The sequence below is a fragment of the Xenopus laevis genome, chromosome 2S (assembly GCF_017654675.1).
Source record: "Xenopus laevis strain J_2021 chromosome 2S, Xenopus_laevis_v10.1, whole genome shotgun sequence".
Lineage (NCBI taxonomy): Eukaryota > Metazoa > Chordata > Amphibia > Anura > Pipidae > Xenopus > Xenopus laevis.
Genome location: NC_054374.1, coordinates 96429589 through 96448149, shown reverse-complemented (window position 1 = coordinate 96448149; position 18561 = coordinate 96429589). Strand labels below are relative to the sequence as shown.

The 18561-nt window shown below is 37.7% G+C and overlaps 1 protein-coding gene across 3 annotated transcripts; it reads right to left on the bottom strand.

The window, feature by feature from the left end:
- Positions 1 to 367: 367 nt before the first annotated feature.
- On the bottom strand, positions 368 to 17951 carry lgals9c.S (lectin, galactoside-binding, soluble, 9C S homeolog). 3 transcript variants are annotated; one of them, NM_001088733.1, is given in 11 exon segments: positions 368 to 1445; positions 1794 to 1956; positions 2644 to 2732; positions 4569 to 4607; positions 5558 to 5611; positions 6222 to 6275; positions 7577 to 7621; positions 8420 to 8539; positions 9807 to 10011; positions 11205 to 11293; positions 17801 to 17863. In NM_001088733.1, coding segments are annotated over 11 exon segments (1032 nt in total). In that variant the 5' UTR covers positions 17828 to 17863; the 3' UTR covers positions 368 to 1298.
- Between the last annotated feature and the right edge of the window lie 610 nt (positions 17952 to 18561).

The window sequence follows — 18561 nt, the reverse complement described above, 5'->3', positions numbered from 1 at the left end:
CTACATTTAATATAGATGTGGGTATATATATAGTTTGTGAGTGTATGAAGGGTGTGTGTGTGTGTGTGTATGGACTTTGTCTTTTTTCAACCCAACCTAACTATGTAACTAGTATACCAGTGATTTTGCTATATATACAGCAATGGACATCCAAACGGATATTGTTGCAAAGGAAATACTGTAATATACAGCTAGCTTGCTTGCTCACATCTGGTGTGTATCAAAAAATAGAACAGACGCTTATCTTTATAAGAGTTACAGTAAAGAAACCACAATAGGTTAATTAGACGGAGACAATATTCAAATCAGCACACAGTATAAAGTTTTTTCAAGAAAAACAAAAGTGTAAAAAATTAAAAAGAAGCAGTTTTTTGAAAATGCTGATTTATTGTGAGCTAAGTTACCTATATGCAAATTATTTAATTAAGTGTGATTCAGGCATTTTGAAAACCAAAGACAACAGGCTTCCAGAACACATCTATACATAGATATATAAAACTGATAATAGAATAAGGTGTTCAATTTTCACCTGTTCTGTGCTTAGGAGTTTTCATTTCAAAAACGTTTATTACTTAAAGAGACTATATAAAAGATTTATATACTGTACAAGGCTTGTTATCAAGTAGGGCGAGAAGGAGATGCTATATCACTTATACACAGATATTCGAAGTCAAAGGATTTAACTTCGATGGTCGAATATCGAGGGTTAATTAACCCTCGATATTCGACCCATAGTAAATGTGCCCCCTAGTGAACATGAATAGTGGGTGCTGTAAAGTGGTTGTTACCTATTTAAAGAATGACTTATTCTTGGCAACTTTCCAATTGGTCTTCGTTTACTTTTTTAATCTCCCTTCTTGCTTCTTTCAAAGTGGGATAAAAAGGCTATTGCGCTGTTACTATTTAATTATATTTCTATTCAGAGCCTCTTCTATTCTATTCTTGTTTCTCATTTAAATCCTGCACGAAGAGCTGATTTACAAATTTCAATAATAAAAAAAAGCACGAAAATAATATCCTATTTCAAATAGTCTCAGACTATTACTGCCTACATCATACTTTAAGTTAATATCAAGGTGAACTACCTTTTAATTGGAAGCAATATGGTGGCTCACATTCATACTGTTTAAGAAATAAAGTAATGTTCAGTTCAACCAATAATCAGTGCCTTCTTGTACACTTCTGAAATGAAATAATGAAATAAGATGCAGTTCTAATAAGCTATAGCAACCATATACTGTTCAAAGCAAGCTCATATGATATGTAAGTCATATATATATGCTATGATACATCCACTCCTAGACTTGTACATATTGAAGGACAACATCTCCAACAATCTCCAAGGTGTCTATCTGCTGCAGGTTGTGCTCACGGTGATGAAATTCACATATTTGGGTTCCATTCATGTTCACCTTGAAGGCGTGTTGCTCACATCTAATTTGAATCTGTGAAAAAGGAACAGAGGTGATTCCTACTGTAATGGTATGTAATATATACTGTACATATCATATAGTCCAGGCAGAATAAGAGGAGGATATAGGAATGGAAACCAATGCTGGATCTGCTTTTAGCCAACAATCAAAGAATTTTAAAAACCCTTCTTAAAATCAAGTTATATCCAATCCAATCCAGTTTTCAATGCACAGTATACACCTATAAACACTTTTGGTAAAAAAAAAGCACAATCAAAAATGTATTCTGCATGTTCATTTAATTTAAAAAAGGGCATTCCCCCTGATTTTATCATTATAAAGCACTTCTAATATCATATACAGAATCTCCCATTAACTTACCACAAAGCTTTGTCCTGGCACAAAGCACATCCCGCTTGGTAGATCGCGCTCTTCTTTGCCCCAGCTGCCATTAAGGTGACTGTTTCGTACAATTGCGCATTCATCAAACCTCGGGTTAAAGTGTAATGCTGTTCCACCATGGAATTTGAGGTTTATATGAAACCTGGAAAGATGGAATTGAATTAGATTGTAAGATACCATTACCCATCCCATCTTTAGTATTTATATTCCTCTGAACTGTCTTGTTCCGGGGTCGTATTCAGTGCAACAGCCCTGGCAGCAACTTTCACTACTCACATCGACTTAAATAATTACTGTTTGAGCAAATTTGCTAATTAAACAAAAGCACAATAAGTCACAGCTCCAAACATTCTCACACGCCTGTATATTCTCACAAATGAACAGGTATGTTGGTATGAGGAAATAAAAATATGTAGAATCAGATAGCAAATTAGTATTCGTTACAACACTGGGAATGGTAATGTGTTTGTCAGAAAGGCAAATATGGGGCCAGTTTTAAGGTAGGGAATGATGCTGATTTATCATGGTGATAAGGAGACAAGGAGAAAAGCATTTTATATGAGAACATAGGACATAAGACACTGTACAAACACAATATTTTCAGTATAAACATCATGGAGCTCCGAGCAACTTCCCTTCTGCCACTGCTGAAACGTAGAGCTACAGTTTGACATCCCTGATTTATGTAATTCATTTCCAGATATGTTTCATGCATTGACAAGGGCTTTCTTCTTCTCTAACTGCCGCCCCAGGGAAAAGACAGAACCGCTTGCTAACGCACGGAAGAATGAGATATTCCCATACACACAGTTCACTACACACAGTTCACCTTTTTGGGTTTGCAGTAACCGTTCCTGTGATGACAATCGTCTTGGAAGGAAACAGACCTCCGTAGATATTAGTTTGGTATGGGATTTCCTAAAAAACAAAAATAATAAAAAAACAACTTTATTTTCAGACAGTCAGTTATAATGTATTCTCACTCTATTTACAAAAACATTGTACCCTTAGGGACCCAAAAAGCCAGCATTTTTTTTTTCTATTCCATTAACAATGAAATGAAGCCTCTGTGCATATTGAACTGCAGACATATTATGGAGAGGAGCAAGGAATGGTACATTTGCTCCTATATTTGAAGTTATGGTTCAGTTGTTTCTGTGGGAGAAGGGTTGTCTTTGTTGTTCCTATGGGAGAAATAATGGCTTTCTGGAGACTGTATAGCTAATGTCTTTCTATGGGAGTTAAAATGGCATGTGAGTTAATGTGGGAGCATAACTTGGTTCATTTGGGTGAAGGAATGGCTCTTTTGTTCCTATGGGAGAAAAAGTGGGCCACGTGTTTCTGTGAGAGAAGGATTGACTCATATATACAGGGGGAGAAGTGATATAGTGGTATATATGGGAGAAGAAATGGTTCAGTGATGCATGTAGCGTAGAAGAAAAAGCTTGACTGTTTATAAAGTCGAATAAATGGCAAATATGAGAGAAGGAATGACTTTGTTCTCCATACAGGAAAAGGAATTAAGCAGTTGTTAATTCAGTTAATCTGTGCACAATGCTGTGTATAATTTGTTTTGCTCTATATGTACATACTTGACAACTTTCCTAAATTTGGTAGGCCAAAAACAAGGAGATTGTATAACAACAACAAAAAATGGTTGATTTTTCCACTATGAAGGACCATTACAAGGTTGGCTGCATCACTGGCCTATCATATCCCGTATTTATTTTTATTTCATTTTTTTTTAAAGGAGCCCGCCACCCAAAAAAACAGGCTTTTTTTTTTTATTTTTTAAAAACAGATGTAATTGTAATTAACTTTCCAGTATGCATTAATTACAGATTTTCCTGTGTTGTTTTAAGGGTGGTGGCAGACGTGAGATTAGTCGCCCCGCGACAAATCTTCTCTACTTCGGGCGACTAATCTCCCTGAAATGCCTTCCCGCCGGCACGAATATGAATCGCTGGTGGGATGGCATAAGGAACGCTTCGGATCTCCGAAGTTGCCTCATAAGGAAACTTCGAACTAAGGAAATCCGAAGCGTTTCTTATGCCTTCCCGTCTGGGATTCGTATTCGTGGAGATTAGTCATCTGCAGAGAATATTTGTTGCTGGCCGACTAATATCCCTGTCTGCCACCACCCTAAGGGCAGAGACACAAGGTCAGATTCGGGGAGATTAGTCGAGACAAATCTCCTCTTCTTCAGGATGACTAATCTCCCAGAACTGAATTCCCCTGCCTTCCACTCGGAGTGCTACGTTTTCTGATGGTACTTCTGCGATGTTGGAAAACGAAACACTTCGAGTTTTCGAGCCAGCTATTTGCATTCTAGTCTGTGGGAAGGCACTTTAGGAGATTAGTCGCCCCGAAGAAGAGGAGATTTGTCGCCGGGCGACGAATCTCCCCGAATCTGACAGTGTGTCTCTGCCCTAAGAGTAATTGCAACAGAAAGTAGTATCTGTCTGACTGTTTACATTCTCTGGTCTCCTTTCTGTGATTCTAGAACAAGGTTACAAAAGCCAATGATTAACAGAACTGGTGAATAACTAATTTGTGCTGCTCTATTTCAGTCAGACACAGAGAACAGGAATGGATAAATACATTATTTTAGTTGCAATTACTTTCACAAGTACCACTTAAAATGTTTAATAAATGTTACTTAAATCAAATTTTCTTTCATTATGCAAAAAAACCCAGTTTTTGGTGGAGATCTTCTTAATGTGGAATAAAAAATAATATAAAGTGAAAACTTACATAAGCTTGTGGCTGAAATGGAGCAGAAGAAAACTGTGGCTGCAAATAAAGCAAATCGGGTCAGTGAATGAAAAGAAACGTAAGACTGTAGTCAGTTTGAAGGTTCAACTTCCCAAGTTAAAACTTTTTCAACATTGGGCTCCTATGAGGGAAGCCCATAGAGGACAAAACTCTTTGTTGTTCACCTTTGAATTAACTTTTGGTGAGATGTAGGAAATGATATTCTGAGCCAATTTGCAATTGGTTTTCATTTTTTTCATTCAAATTACTCTAGCAACCATACATTTATTTGAATTAGAGACTGGAATATGAATAGGAGAGGACATAAATAAAAAGATGAATAATAAAAAGTAGCAATAACAATTCATTTGTAGCTTTACAGTTTTGTTTTTTAGATGGGGTCAGTGACCCTCCTCCCAAGAGTCAGAAGAGAAAAGCAGGTAATTAAAACATCTTTAAAAAAAACTAATGATGAAGAATAAATAAAAAGTTGTTATGAATTGACCATTTTATAATATACTTGTTAACTTAAAGGTAAACCACCCCTTAAAATGAGAAATGCAATACCTATGGCAATTGTATTCCTCTGTGCTTAGCTCAGTTTATAAGAAAAAATGCAAAGACTGTATAGATATAATTTCATAGGGTTGTCCACAGTTAGCGATATATGCTGTACTGTCCTAAAATGATTGTGAGTGTTAGTAATTTAGTGCTCGTGATTCATCTCCCTTGGTGTTCTTATATCACTGCAAGACAGTTTTATAGCAATTTCCCAGGCTTTCTCAGGCTTCTTCAGTTTTCTACATAGACCAGGTAATTTTCAGAGTGGACCACATACTCTTGCATGCGCTTGGATGCAACAGAGCCCAAATAAGTATTATATCTCTGAAATAAGTTAGCGAAAAGGGAAAAGTGCCTGTAACATATGGAGCTGGGTTGCAAAAATGTGTTCCCTTGTACTTTAAGATATTTTGAGATGGCAAACTTACATTGAATGCAACTCCAGGTGGGAATGCTTGAGGAGCATATCCAGGCTGCTGGGGCTGAAATAAAGTACAATTATTTATTTTTAGATGGGGTCAGTAACCCCCCCAAGAGTCAGAAGAGAAAAGCAGGTAATTAAAACATCTTTAAAAAAATTAATAATGAAGAAAAAATAAAAAGTTGTTATGAATTGACCATTTTATAATATACTTGTTAACTTAAAGGTAAACCACCCCTTAAAATGAGAAATGCAATACCTATGGCAATTGTATTCCTCTGTGCTTAGTTCAGTTTATAAGAAAAAATGCAAAGGCTGTATAGATATAATTTCATAGGGTTGTCCACAGTTAGCGATATATGCTGTACTGTCCTAAAATGATTGTGAGTGTTAGTAATTTAGTGCTCGTGATTCATCTCCCTTGGTATTCTTATATCACTGCAAGACAGTTTTATAGCAATTTCCCAGGCTTTCTCAGGCTTCTTCAGTTTTCTACATAGACCAGGTAATTTTCAGAGTGGACCACATACTCTTGCATGCGCTTGGATGCAACAGAGCCCAAATAAGTATTATATCTCTGAAATAAGTTAGCAAAAAGGGAAAACATATGGAGCTGGGTTGCAAAAATGTGTTCCCTTGTATTTTAAGATATTTTGAGATGGCAAACTTACATTGAATGCAACTCCAGGTGGGAATGCTTGAGGAGCATATCCAGGCTGCTGGGGCTGAAATAAAGTACAATTATTTATTAGGAATACACAAGTGAATTATGTGCAATTGAATATAACAACATTCTAAATATTATGCTCCAGAAGGGACACGTAATATAACATAATGTAAGGAGAATTTACAGAATCATTTGACTGCCGTCTCGGATACAACAATGCTACGAAGAACAATACTACAAAGAACAGGAACTTCCCATAGGAGACAGGCTTTGGCTTCTGTCTCAACAGCACAGCTAATATAACCAGTGTACAGTGTTTAAATAACAGGGTCACAGTAAAGCAGGGACACAAGCGTATGTTTTTGGACCTAAATGACCATAAGTTTGGATGAATATTTTCTTCCGATCCAGGTAAATGTTAAACAAAGGACTGTAAAAAATAATTCAGTTTTAGTAAAGAGCACATTAAGTAGGTAGTAACCCATAGCAATCAATGGGACATTTGTTTTCAAATAGGTGAAAGTAAATGTTACCGGCTGGTTGTTGTGGGTCACTAGACCTGGTAAATGTTTCACCGTTTATAACATTACCACAACAAAAATAGCTGTCTGGCTACTAGCAGCCTTATGGGTAAAATTTCTGTGCTCACCAGGGGGTTATTTACTAAACTCCGAATGCAAAAATCCCTAAAAATGTGTGATTTTTTTAAATAAAATCGGACTTTTACAAACCCGAGGATGGAAAAGTCCGAATCAGAAAATCCGGCATCTCAGATCTGTCGAGGTTGCATATAAGTCAATGGGAGAAGTCCCAATGATTTTTTAAAGTGTGCTGGGTTTTGTGCAATACCCTGAAGTTTTCAGGCAAAAAAAGCATAAGAAATCAGAGTTTTCGGGTGAAAAATCCAAAAAAATCACGAAAATCTGATTTTTTTTTCCCGCAAAGCAAATTTTCGGGAAAATTTAATAATAAATAAGCATAAAAAACCCCAGCGGATTTGATCAGAGTTTGTAGCAGAAAATGTTGAGATAAAATCGAACTTTAATAAATAACCCCCCAGGAGTGTCACCCAGCTATGTATATTGCATAGGTCAGATGTGCATGCAGATTTTTACAGTAAATGCTACACAATGGCTACACAGGTGGTGCAGGAAGAGTGTGTCATGCTACACTTGTTAGTGTTCACTTGCAGAAACCGCATGGTGCAACAGTAAAAAAAACAGGGGTTGGCAGCAGATTTTCAGATGGAGCTCTTGGAGCTCTTAGCCCTGTTGTTCATAAAGCAGCCCTAATATAGTCAGAACATATTATAAAATACAATACAATACAACCTGACCACAACCACAAATAAAAACTCACACTGAACATTGGTGCACCAGGGAACTGTTGAGAGGGGAAGCCACCCTAGAAGAAAATAGAATTAAAATCAATTGCTGGACATGAAGAAGATGTAGACATTGTGTTTGATCCAGGCTATGGATTATATTGCCTAGCATAATATGTGGCACATTTACAATTTACAAATAAGTAAATTGTGTAAACCTGAAGGATTCAGTTTGATCTTTTTCTAAGATACTAAGCACTGTCTTGTCTATCAGGAAAGTATTCAGGGCACATTTGCTTGCTCGTGGGTAGGTGATAAAATATCAGTAAATACCCCTCAATATGGGAACCTTGTAATTGCTCTGAAGCTGGCACCGTAATTATGTTATAAATATACTGAAGCAATTTAAAGCCATAGCGCAATCACACTGCCAAAGGAATTGCAAGGCTAATCTATTCTAATCACTCCTGGTGTCATTGATCTGCACAATTTACAGCACAATTCTATCACAAATGGGACCATTTTGGCTGTCTTTATCTACTTGTGTGCACCCATCCTTATGTACTGGTGCAAATATAGGCATTCTGTTTTGCAGATAAACATGTTCTGACAGGGGCATGATGGCACTGGCAGTTTTTCAACATCGGGTGCAGAAATGATTGCCTGTTTTAGGCTAATAATAAATTCTGTACCTAATGATATGTTATTACATACATCAAAGATCTTGTATGCCAGTTAGTGAAACTACATGTTGTTGTGTTTACAGTAGACGACAACTCCTTGTGTAGGTTAAACCACAATAAAACAAAGTAATTGTGTGCTCCACAGGACAATATGACTGAATTATGGTAGTTACATAAACACTGGTATTTACATACCCCTTGCGATTCTACATGGACACATGTTAAGGTAATGCATCCACCTATGGTCATTGTATTGACCCTTTGTATTGGGATTCGGTGATGGTATTCCACAAAGTGATTCCTGTTCACAGAAACCTGGGGGGAAATTAAATTTACAGTGCTATAAAATGGCAAAAAAATAATTCAAGTACAACAGTGTTTTTAGAGATAATTAAGAAGCTTATTGGTAACGGCAAGTAAGAAACCATTATGTTACAATTTTACTAGAATTAAAGGAATATTCATAGCAAACATTAACCCATCCAACACTATAGGCTGGGTTGTAATGTAAAAACTGTTATGTACTGAGGAATATGTTGCTGCTATATAAATAAATGTTAATAATAAAGTGCAAATTATTACTTACAGGACCTATTTTGGCACAAATTGGATCACTTCCTCTACTAGAAAATGCTACAGTAGGTTTGTTCATTATTATGTAAAAATATTTTATGTTGGCGTCAGGGTGCTTTGTGTGGGGCCCACAGAATAGCAGTTTTAGATATGAAAAGTGTGGTGCAATTCAAATGTAGCTTTTGTTCAGGTAGTACAACATCTCAACAACAGTAGGGATAGAAGCCTCTGGGGAGGGTTTCTGGTTGTGAGATAGAAGGTATCATAGGGATGTGATGTGAGGTTATAATCCAGTATGTAATGTAGTGGCTGACAGGGCTGTCATCAGTGGGGGACAGGTAAGGGGAGTCCAGTCAGGGATCATGGCACAATAATAAACCTGGAAAGGTAGGATTGTTTCAAAAAGGGAATGGCATAGGCTGGTCTTAATCATAGGCTAGATTAAGTATCCTAGTGATACGAAAAGCATCAGACGAGAGATTATTATGTAATAAAGCTTCAATTTTTAATCGACTATTTTTTTGGTCTGATCAATACGTGAGTTTGCCAGTGTGCCCGGCACCAACATTTACGCTTCTGTATACGTATTGTCCGCTCCCTTGAGCTGAGGGCCTGGGGCTGGAGCAACTGGGCCACGTCTCTACTTTGGTGAGTGATTCTACAACATCTGCCTTAAGCTTGAAAAGTTTTCGACTTAGAATGGGCTGGTCTTGCCAGATAAAGAGTATGGAGCCCTGTGAGTTCTGATGGCTGCACAATAGTTAGTATAATATAGTGAATGATGATCCCGGATATAACTGCCTCTGGGGTGGGACTGTAGATAGATATAATATTAAGACGAAAGTATTTCATAATTTGTGGTCTTTCTGGTATTGTGTTACATATCTCTGTAATTGTTGTCAGGGGTGTTTGGATTTGCAGAGCTTAACTACCAATGAAGAGGACAATGGCTGATTGAGTGCATCCCTATAACAGGCCAATTATAATCCTAAATCCAATAAATACATACTTTGTAACTGTGGTTAGTAACAAGGATCCGGATCTCAAAAGGCTGATGTCTGTGAAAAGGCATTTCCCGTTTGTTTTCCTCCCTCCCCCAGCTCTGACTTTCTTTGGTGTTGCACACAACAATTCCGCCATCAATGAAACGGGGGTTGAAATGAAAGGCAACATCATCGTTCGAAGACTGACCACACTGAAAGTTTATATTAAACCTGTAACAGACAGCAACGCCATGAACATTATATATATAATATAATGCAATCTAATAAATCAAAATAATGTAAAATCTAGTGTATATATGTATTGCTTAAATGTTCATCAATCAACCATGGTAATTATTACTATTTGTTGTCTAAATCAGCTTTAATGGCCTTGACTACTAAATCTTTTCTATGTTATACAGGAGTAACTGCACAGAGAGTATAGTGTGAGCAGTTGCCAAATATATGTGGCTAAGCAATCCTATAGCAGAAATCCTATAGCAAAGGGGGATTATTAAAGTAATTATAATTATTAAAACTATATCTAACTGACGTTGCTTTGAAAATTACAGAAATTTTCTAAAAATGGCAATGGCAGATTTAACTTATGAAGATAAACTGGATTCAAAAATGCACATGAACAAATAAGATCCCTTTAAAGGGATACTGTCATGGGGGAAAAAAATCAAAATGAATCAGTTAATAGTGCTGCTCCAGCAGAATTCTGCACTGAAATTCATTTCTCAAAAGAGCAAACAGATTTTTTTATATTCAATTTTGAAATCTGACATGGGGCTAGACATTTTGTCAATTTCCCAGCTGCCCCTGGTCATGTGACTTGTGCCTGCACTTTAGGAGAGAAATACTTTCTGGCAGGCTGCTGTTTTTCCTTCTCAATGTAACTGAATGTGTCTCAGTGAGACATGGGTTTTTACTATTGAGTGTTGTTCTTAGATCTTAGGCAGCTGTTATCTTGTGTTAGGGAGCTGTTATCTGGTTACCTTCCCATTGTTCTTTTGTTTGGCTGCTGGGGGGGAAAGGGAGGGGGGTGATATCACTCCAACTTGCAGTACAGCAGTAAAGAGTGATTGCAGTTTATCAGAGCACAAGTCAGCACTATTAACTGATTCATTTTGAAAAAAAAAAAATTTTTCCCATGACAGTATCCCTTTAAGGCTACAAGCAGCACATAAATAAAGCCTATACAATTATATTTAATTGACATTGCCTAAACTAGCAGAGCAACAGGGAGTTTTTGGAAGGCCATGAAGGCATGAGGATTAATCACTAAATTACCTGAAATTCCTCGGACCCAAGTGTGGTATGCCGTACATATATTAAAACACAGAGCAATGTCACCAAAATCACACGTAAGCTAGCTTAACACATTTTTTCAAAACAAACTGAAAAATAAAATAGATCACCTGTCTCCTGAAGCAGTGACAACTCCACTGATGACCAGCATAAACCCATCTTGGAGACCGTGGGATAGTGGCAATGTAAAGGGAACAGGCTGAAAAAGAAACATAGCATTAGTGAACTAGAACTGGAAGCACAGAGTAGCACTCTTACTGATGAACACTACGACTGGATTCAACGCTGAAATATAAGCAATCTTAGGATTTCTACAGCACAATTTGCTACATCTCTTTTATTCATTGTCTGCACTTGGAGGCACAGCCCTATATATATATATATATATATATATATATATATATATATATATATATATATATATATATATATATATATATATATATGTATATATATATATATATAGTGAATAAAGTACCCCCTCTTGTAAAATATAAGGATATTATAAGTTACCGAGGAGTTTCATGACCATATAAAAACACGAGGCCGAAGGCCGAGTGTTTTTATACAGGTCATGGAACTCCGAGGTAACTTATAATATCCTCATATTTTACAATTGGGGGTACTTTATTTATTATAATACACAAATTTTAGTGAGTCATGTGACAGAAATTACATCACTACTCACCGTTTATAACTGATGACATCACTACTCACCGATTATAAGGATATAATTTACAAGATATTCATGGCTTTTGTGTATTATATATATATATATATATATATATATATATATATATATATATATATATATATATATATATATATATATATGTAATATCAAAACAGGGGGGTTGTGGGAGCACTCTAAAGGCTTTAAAGTGTATATATATATATATATATATATATATATATATATATATATATATATATATATATATATAAGTATAATAAATGCTATTGCATATGTACCCAAAACAGGGGTAATTTTTTACAAAGTTATGATCATAAAATTGATAAGCCACCATACCACGTCAAGGTAAACCCCGAATGGCGGTCCCTAACTTGTTTTATATTTTATGTGCATTTTAGCATTACCTGTAATCAATGTCCATTGAACGCTGTTTTTTCACTGAGGGCTAAATCCTCCCCAGCCAGCAATCAGGCTTTTAAAGGAGAGATATTCCCAAAACAAACGCCCAATTTTAAAAGCATAGGATCACCACTAGTTTAAAGGGGGGGTATGGGGTGCTACAACCACTGAAGCTATGCCACAGCTCCTGGCTAAATATACAATATCAAAACAGGGGGGTTGTGGGAGCACTCTAAAGGCTTTAAAGTATATATATATATATATATATATATAAGTATAATAAATGCTATTGCATATGTACCCAAAACAGGGGTTATTTTGTTACAAAATTAAGATCATTAGCCCTCAGTGAAAAAACAGCGTTCAACGGACATTGATTACAGGTAATGCTAAAATGCACATAAAATATAAAACAAGTTAGGGACCGCCATTCGGGGTTTACCTTGACGTGGTATGGTGGCTTATCAATTTTATGATCATAACTTTGTAACAAAATAACCCCTGTTTTGGGTACATATGCAATAGCATTTATTATACTTATATATATATATATATATATATATATATACTTTAAAGCCTTTAGAGTGCTCCCACAACCCCCCTGTTTTGATATTATATATATATGTATATATATATATATATATATATATATATATATATATATATATATATATATATATATAGCCCTATACAGCTGCTCAATGTTACCTGCAAGGTCCACACTCTATGAAAAATATGTACTCTAAGGTGAGAGTAAGAAATGGCAGAATTTTGACCAAAAAAAATAAAAATCCCCCACAACAATGTAACATACTAAAACTTCGAGTTTGTGCAAATTCTCTTTCAATTGACATTTACGTCTTTTTTCAGCCTTCAGCTCCAGGCAGGTTAACTTCCAATATAAAGATAGAGAAGCCACTTTGCCTCTCATTATCTATGTCTCAATGTCCGTGCTAATATTCCACGTGTCGTTTTTCACATTGACACTTTTCTTTTAACAGCAAACTTACTGTTTTTAGACAATATGACATACTTGATGTACAGTACCGTGGTGATGTTAGACGAGGAAGAAATTCACACATTAGTAAATATACCCCATAGTATATAAATTAATGTTATACTGGGGACATAAATGGGTTTCTAACACTGAGTTGCTTTTGGAATCTGGCATTACTGTCCCTGAGAAAGGTGAATGTCACAGTACTAAACTGTAAATGTCCTCTAATTATTATTACTATGTATTTTTAGAGGGCCAACATATTGCGCAGCACTGTAAAATAAATGCATTTATACAGGAAAATCACATAAATTACATACAAAGACTGTACAGAGTTACATTCATCATGACCAGTACCGGAAGGCCCTGTGCAAAAGAGCTTACAAACTAAAAGGAGAACGCAATGAGACACAAGGTGTAGGAGTGGGCAAGATCAGAAATAAGCAAGGTGAGTGATGTAGCATGTGGCTTTGCATTTGGTAGCAAAACATAGTGAGGGTAGGCTTTTTTAAAACGTGTGTTTTTGGGAACTTTTGAAAGCAGAAAGGTTGGGAGAAAGTTGGAGGAAATTAGAGAGGATAAAATTTCTATACTATTGCGACTTTTTGGAGGAGGTGGCATAAAATGTTTTAGGACGCATGAAAGTGGAGAAATACAGAAAAAAAAGTGTGAAGTAACAAACAAATCTGTTTTCTTGTTATCCCAGCTGGATCAATGTTGATTGAAGAGAATCCATTTCAATTTTCCTTGTCAATGCCTTGTCCAACTGCCATTGCTAAGCACTTGTGAAATATTTGTTTAACTGCCGTTTTCTAGCACTTGTGAAATATTAGCACAAGTGTCATGCCCCTGACACTAGTGCAATCCCCTATCCTGGGCCTGAATTCATATACATAATATATTAATATGCAGCTGATTGAGAAAACTAGAGCCTAATTGACTAATTAATCAATTAACCAGCGATCAAAGGGCAGAGTTTGGGGCTATAAAAATATCTCTTGCTCACTGAGGAGTGGAGATGGATGGGAGTTTGAGATATTTATCAAAAGCACTAAATAGGAGTAGGCCTAATAGACAAAGTTATTGGGGTTAACAGATATAAGAAGTGAGGTAAGTAGAATTGCCAGAATTTAAGCAGTATACAGGAGTTGCAATAGAGAGGTGTATATAGCAGTATACGGATAAGCAGAATTACCAGAATTTAAGCAGTATAGAGGAGTTGCAATAGAGTGGTGTATATAGCAGTATACAGATGTATACAGACATTGTTGTACTGCCCTGTGCTTTCTTTCTTTTTGGAATGCTCTGATCTGTGATTGCACACATGCAAATTGGTTGTTCACCTTCAAACACTTTTTTTCAGTTCAGTTGGTTTCAGACTTGGTTAAAGACTTTTTTCAATTACTTTCTATTTTATATTTGTGACCGTTTTTCTAATATTGAAGTGTAAGTTTTAATTGTTATCTTTAGTCCTACTGAGCAGAATCCCTGAGTTCAGTCAAGGCAGCTGTTAGAATTGATATAACAGTTGCCAATATTCCACAGATACTGCTAAGAAATGTATCAACTTAATGTAGCAAATTGTAACAGTTCAAAATGCTCCTGTCAGGATCTGCTGGGATTCAAACCAGGGACCTTTGGGTTTCTGGCTCAATGCCTTAACCACTGGGCCAGGTGAGCAGCCTGCAGGGTTACTCACTATATATTACCTGGCCTTTTGCAGCCCCAGCCCAGCATCAGCCTGATTGGTTTGCAGACAACCAATCAGGCTGACTCTGACCTATTTAAGGCCAGCCCTCCAAACACTCTTTAATTGAGCATTGGTTCCCATCCTAGCAGTGTGGCATTGTCCCTAGCTACAGGTTCCTGTTCTAGTTTCCTTCCTATTCTGCCTTGCCTTGCCTTATCTTACCTTGTCTTGTCTGAACCCTTCCCTGTCATGTCCTGCCTAGCTCTGAACCTTGTCCTGTCTTGATCTGCCTTACCTTCCCCTTCCAGTTCTGCTCCGGTCCTGCTTTATAACTTGATCTTTCCTTGCTTAACCTTGCCTGGACCTTGCCCTGCTCAGCTTTCTGTGCTATTCTGAATCTTGCTCTGCTCCTCACTCCAAACCTGATCATGCCTTGACCTGACCTTGTCTTTCTGCTTCCTGTTCTGTTCTGACCTGTACCCATTCTTTATCTTCCCTCCTCTCGCTCTGCATCTTGCCCTGCTATCTGCTCCAGTCCTCCTGTTCCCAATCTCAAGTCTACGCCCGCATTGTCCTGTCCTATACTTCTAGTCTGCTCCTGATCTGATCTATGCCCGCACTGTCCAGTCCTAATCCAGTCTGTTCCTGTCCTGACCTTCGCCCTGTTCATCCTGTTCCGCTCTGCACCTGTTCCAGTCTGACTTATCGCCCTCTTCAACCTGTTCCTGCCTTCTCTTTACGTGTTCTCTAGGCACTTACAGCTCCTTCCTCAAGGACTCATGCTTCCCTCATCAGTCTCCACAGCACCCCCTACCTAATCCGCTCCTGGATCACTGAGCTGCCAGACTGAAACACTAGAGACAGCAACATTAAGATTAAATTTTTTTGGAAAACAGTAAAAAATAAAAGATGGAAAGTCTTTGTTTATGGTGAACAATCTGAAAGCAACTCAACTGAAAATTTTTGGAAGATGAAAAAAACCCTTTAATGCAAATATTACACATCCAATCTGTAGTGGAGAACTAACTTTTATTCAGTGTACAGTTCTCATTCATCTATCTCTCTCTCATATCATTACTCACAGTTCCTGAGACAGGAACATTGAACTTTAAACTTACATTTTGGGGAAATGGTAGATAGTAGTAGAAATGATAGTAGATAGTAACAGATGAATATTTGGACTGAACCTATAAACTTTTAATGTGAAGCATATGTCACAATGCAGAATGTTCAGTGTCACTAATCTAAGCTCTCTGTTGTTGCTCAATGTTGGCATGAAACAACCAAATAATATCAAGTTGTGCAAAACCTCCTATGCAATAATAGCAAAGGGCACGGGGTTCCTACATATCATCAATAGTCTAGTAGCAGCTATGATTAATGATTCCAGCTTTGCAATTTAGAGTTTATTGCTGATACCTTAATTACCCTTAATACTGAACTTTTATGGATAATGAGGATAATGTTTGTTTGTTAGAATATTACTGCAAAGTGTTACATAATTCATTTCCACTATATTTATAAATGATGATCATAGTGATGAAAAGGGGTTAAAGGTAATAAAAAATAATGGTAAGGAATCTAGCTGTAGAATGAATGTGCTTTTTGGTTTTGGGGTTTACACTCACCAAAGCACCAGCATTTAAAAGAATGCTTCTAAAGGGTTGGGGCAAACGAGCAGATTCGGGGAGATTTAGTCGCCTGTCGACTATTCGCCTCTTTTGCGTGGCGACAATCTCCCCGAACTGCCTTCAGTATGCTTGAATGAAGAATCGGCGGCGCTAATACACTTTCGGCGCTTTGATTTCCAAAGTTGCCCAAAGTTGCGAAACTTCGGGCGATTTTGGAAATCGAAGCGCCGGCGATTCTTCATTCAGGCATACGGAAGGCAGTTCAGGGAGATTGTCGCCACGCAGAAGAGGCGATTAGTCGCCAATCGACTAAATCTCCCCGAATCTGCTCGTCTGCCCCAACCCTAAAGATTTGTCACTTGAGACAGCAGACCTGATAACCTTGCAACTACTCTCCCACCCCCTAACTTCAAACAGGGGTGGTGTGTTGGGATTCCTAGTGTAAATAACACTCTCCTACACTCTTAGGATTAATTAGGGATGCACCGAATCCACTATTTTGGATTCTGCCGAACCCCCGAATCCTTTGCGAAAGATTCTGCCAAATACCGAAACCGAATCCTAATTTGCATATGCAAATTAGGGGTGGGAAGGGGTAAACATTTTTTACTTCCCTGTTTTGTGACAAAAAGTCACGTGATTTTCCTCCCGCCCCTAATTTGCATATGCAAATCCGGATTCAGTTCGGCCGTGCAGAAGGATTCGGGCGAATCTGAACCCAGCTGAAAAAGGCCGAATCCTGGATTCGGTGCATCCCTAGGATTAATAGGGATGGCTTTTTTTTATCTTGACATGTCACCTCTTGAAGATTTTTTGGGAGCCCCCCATCAGAAAAAAGCTAATCTCACTCTCCCCATAATCTGCACCTAGATTTATTCTTAAAACTAAAACCGTCCCTCATACACAGGGAACTTTCAGCAGAGATGGGAATAAGATGATGGGCCATGGGTATAACCAGGTATAAAAAAGTGGTGTAAAAGTGGCATTGCCCCGCCCTACAAAAAAACCACACTAAGCCTGACATCTCTGACTCCAATTTCATGAAGATAACTAATTCAGCAACCAATTAAAAACGAGATCTATGATTAACTTCCCCTTTACTCTCCCCGTGCAAATGTGCACATTGACTGTAACCCATAGCAACCTATCAGTGATTAGATGTTGTCAGGCAGCTGGAAAGAAGCACATTGCCAGCAAATACATGACTGGTTGTCTTGGGACACACTGTACTGCGAACTTATAGTGACTACAAGTGTCCCTCTCTATATAACAGAGCCATTCCACATCATACTCACAGGGTTGTTAATTGGACCGAAAGACATGGTGGTTCCCTGGTACAGGAGCGGCTGAGACTGAAGTCAAGGCTTCACGTGAATGTACTTATAACGGTGCGGGAGTTCAGGAGAAGGGAGGAGCCCAGGTTGCTATTAGAGGAGGCGGGGCCCTAAAATAGGGAAGTACCGTGTGATATGACAGTCACACAGGGCAGAGTGTGGGGGACGGGGCTGTACCGTGGGAGGAATCCATTGTGTGCAAATAGGAAGTAACGCTGAGCTCACAGCACTCGTGATTTACTTACTACCTCCCAACTGTAAAAAAAGCAAACTTATAGTATAGTGTTGTATTACAGCAGGTTACTATTGTCAGACACAGCTGCTGCACAGGAGATGATTTCTGTTCTACCTGAGACCTGACGGCTGCAGGTTTTGGACAAGTGCTTGAGTGGCTTAATAGTTAAACAACAGCTGAAATAGTTGTCAAATATCTGAAAATCATTTCCAGGAAGTAGAAGTTCCCTACACTGGACCCACCCACCATACATCACTAACCAGCTGAGCACAACTCCTTTTATTGTGTTTAAAGCAAGGTTTGTTTTCCTTATGGATAAAATCACAGCAGCTTATCTGCCTAGTACTGCCCCTGCCACCTGCAAACACTGGTCCTGGTGGTTTATGGGCAGAAATGTATTTTTAGTGTTTGGGGCCTGTCACAACCAATAGCAGCTGAGACAAGGGTTACATGAGCTCAGCAACAGGATACATACTTCTTTCTTTTC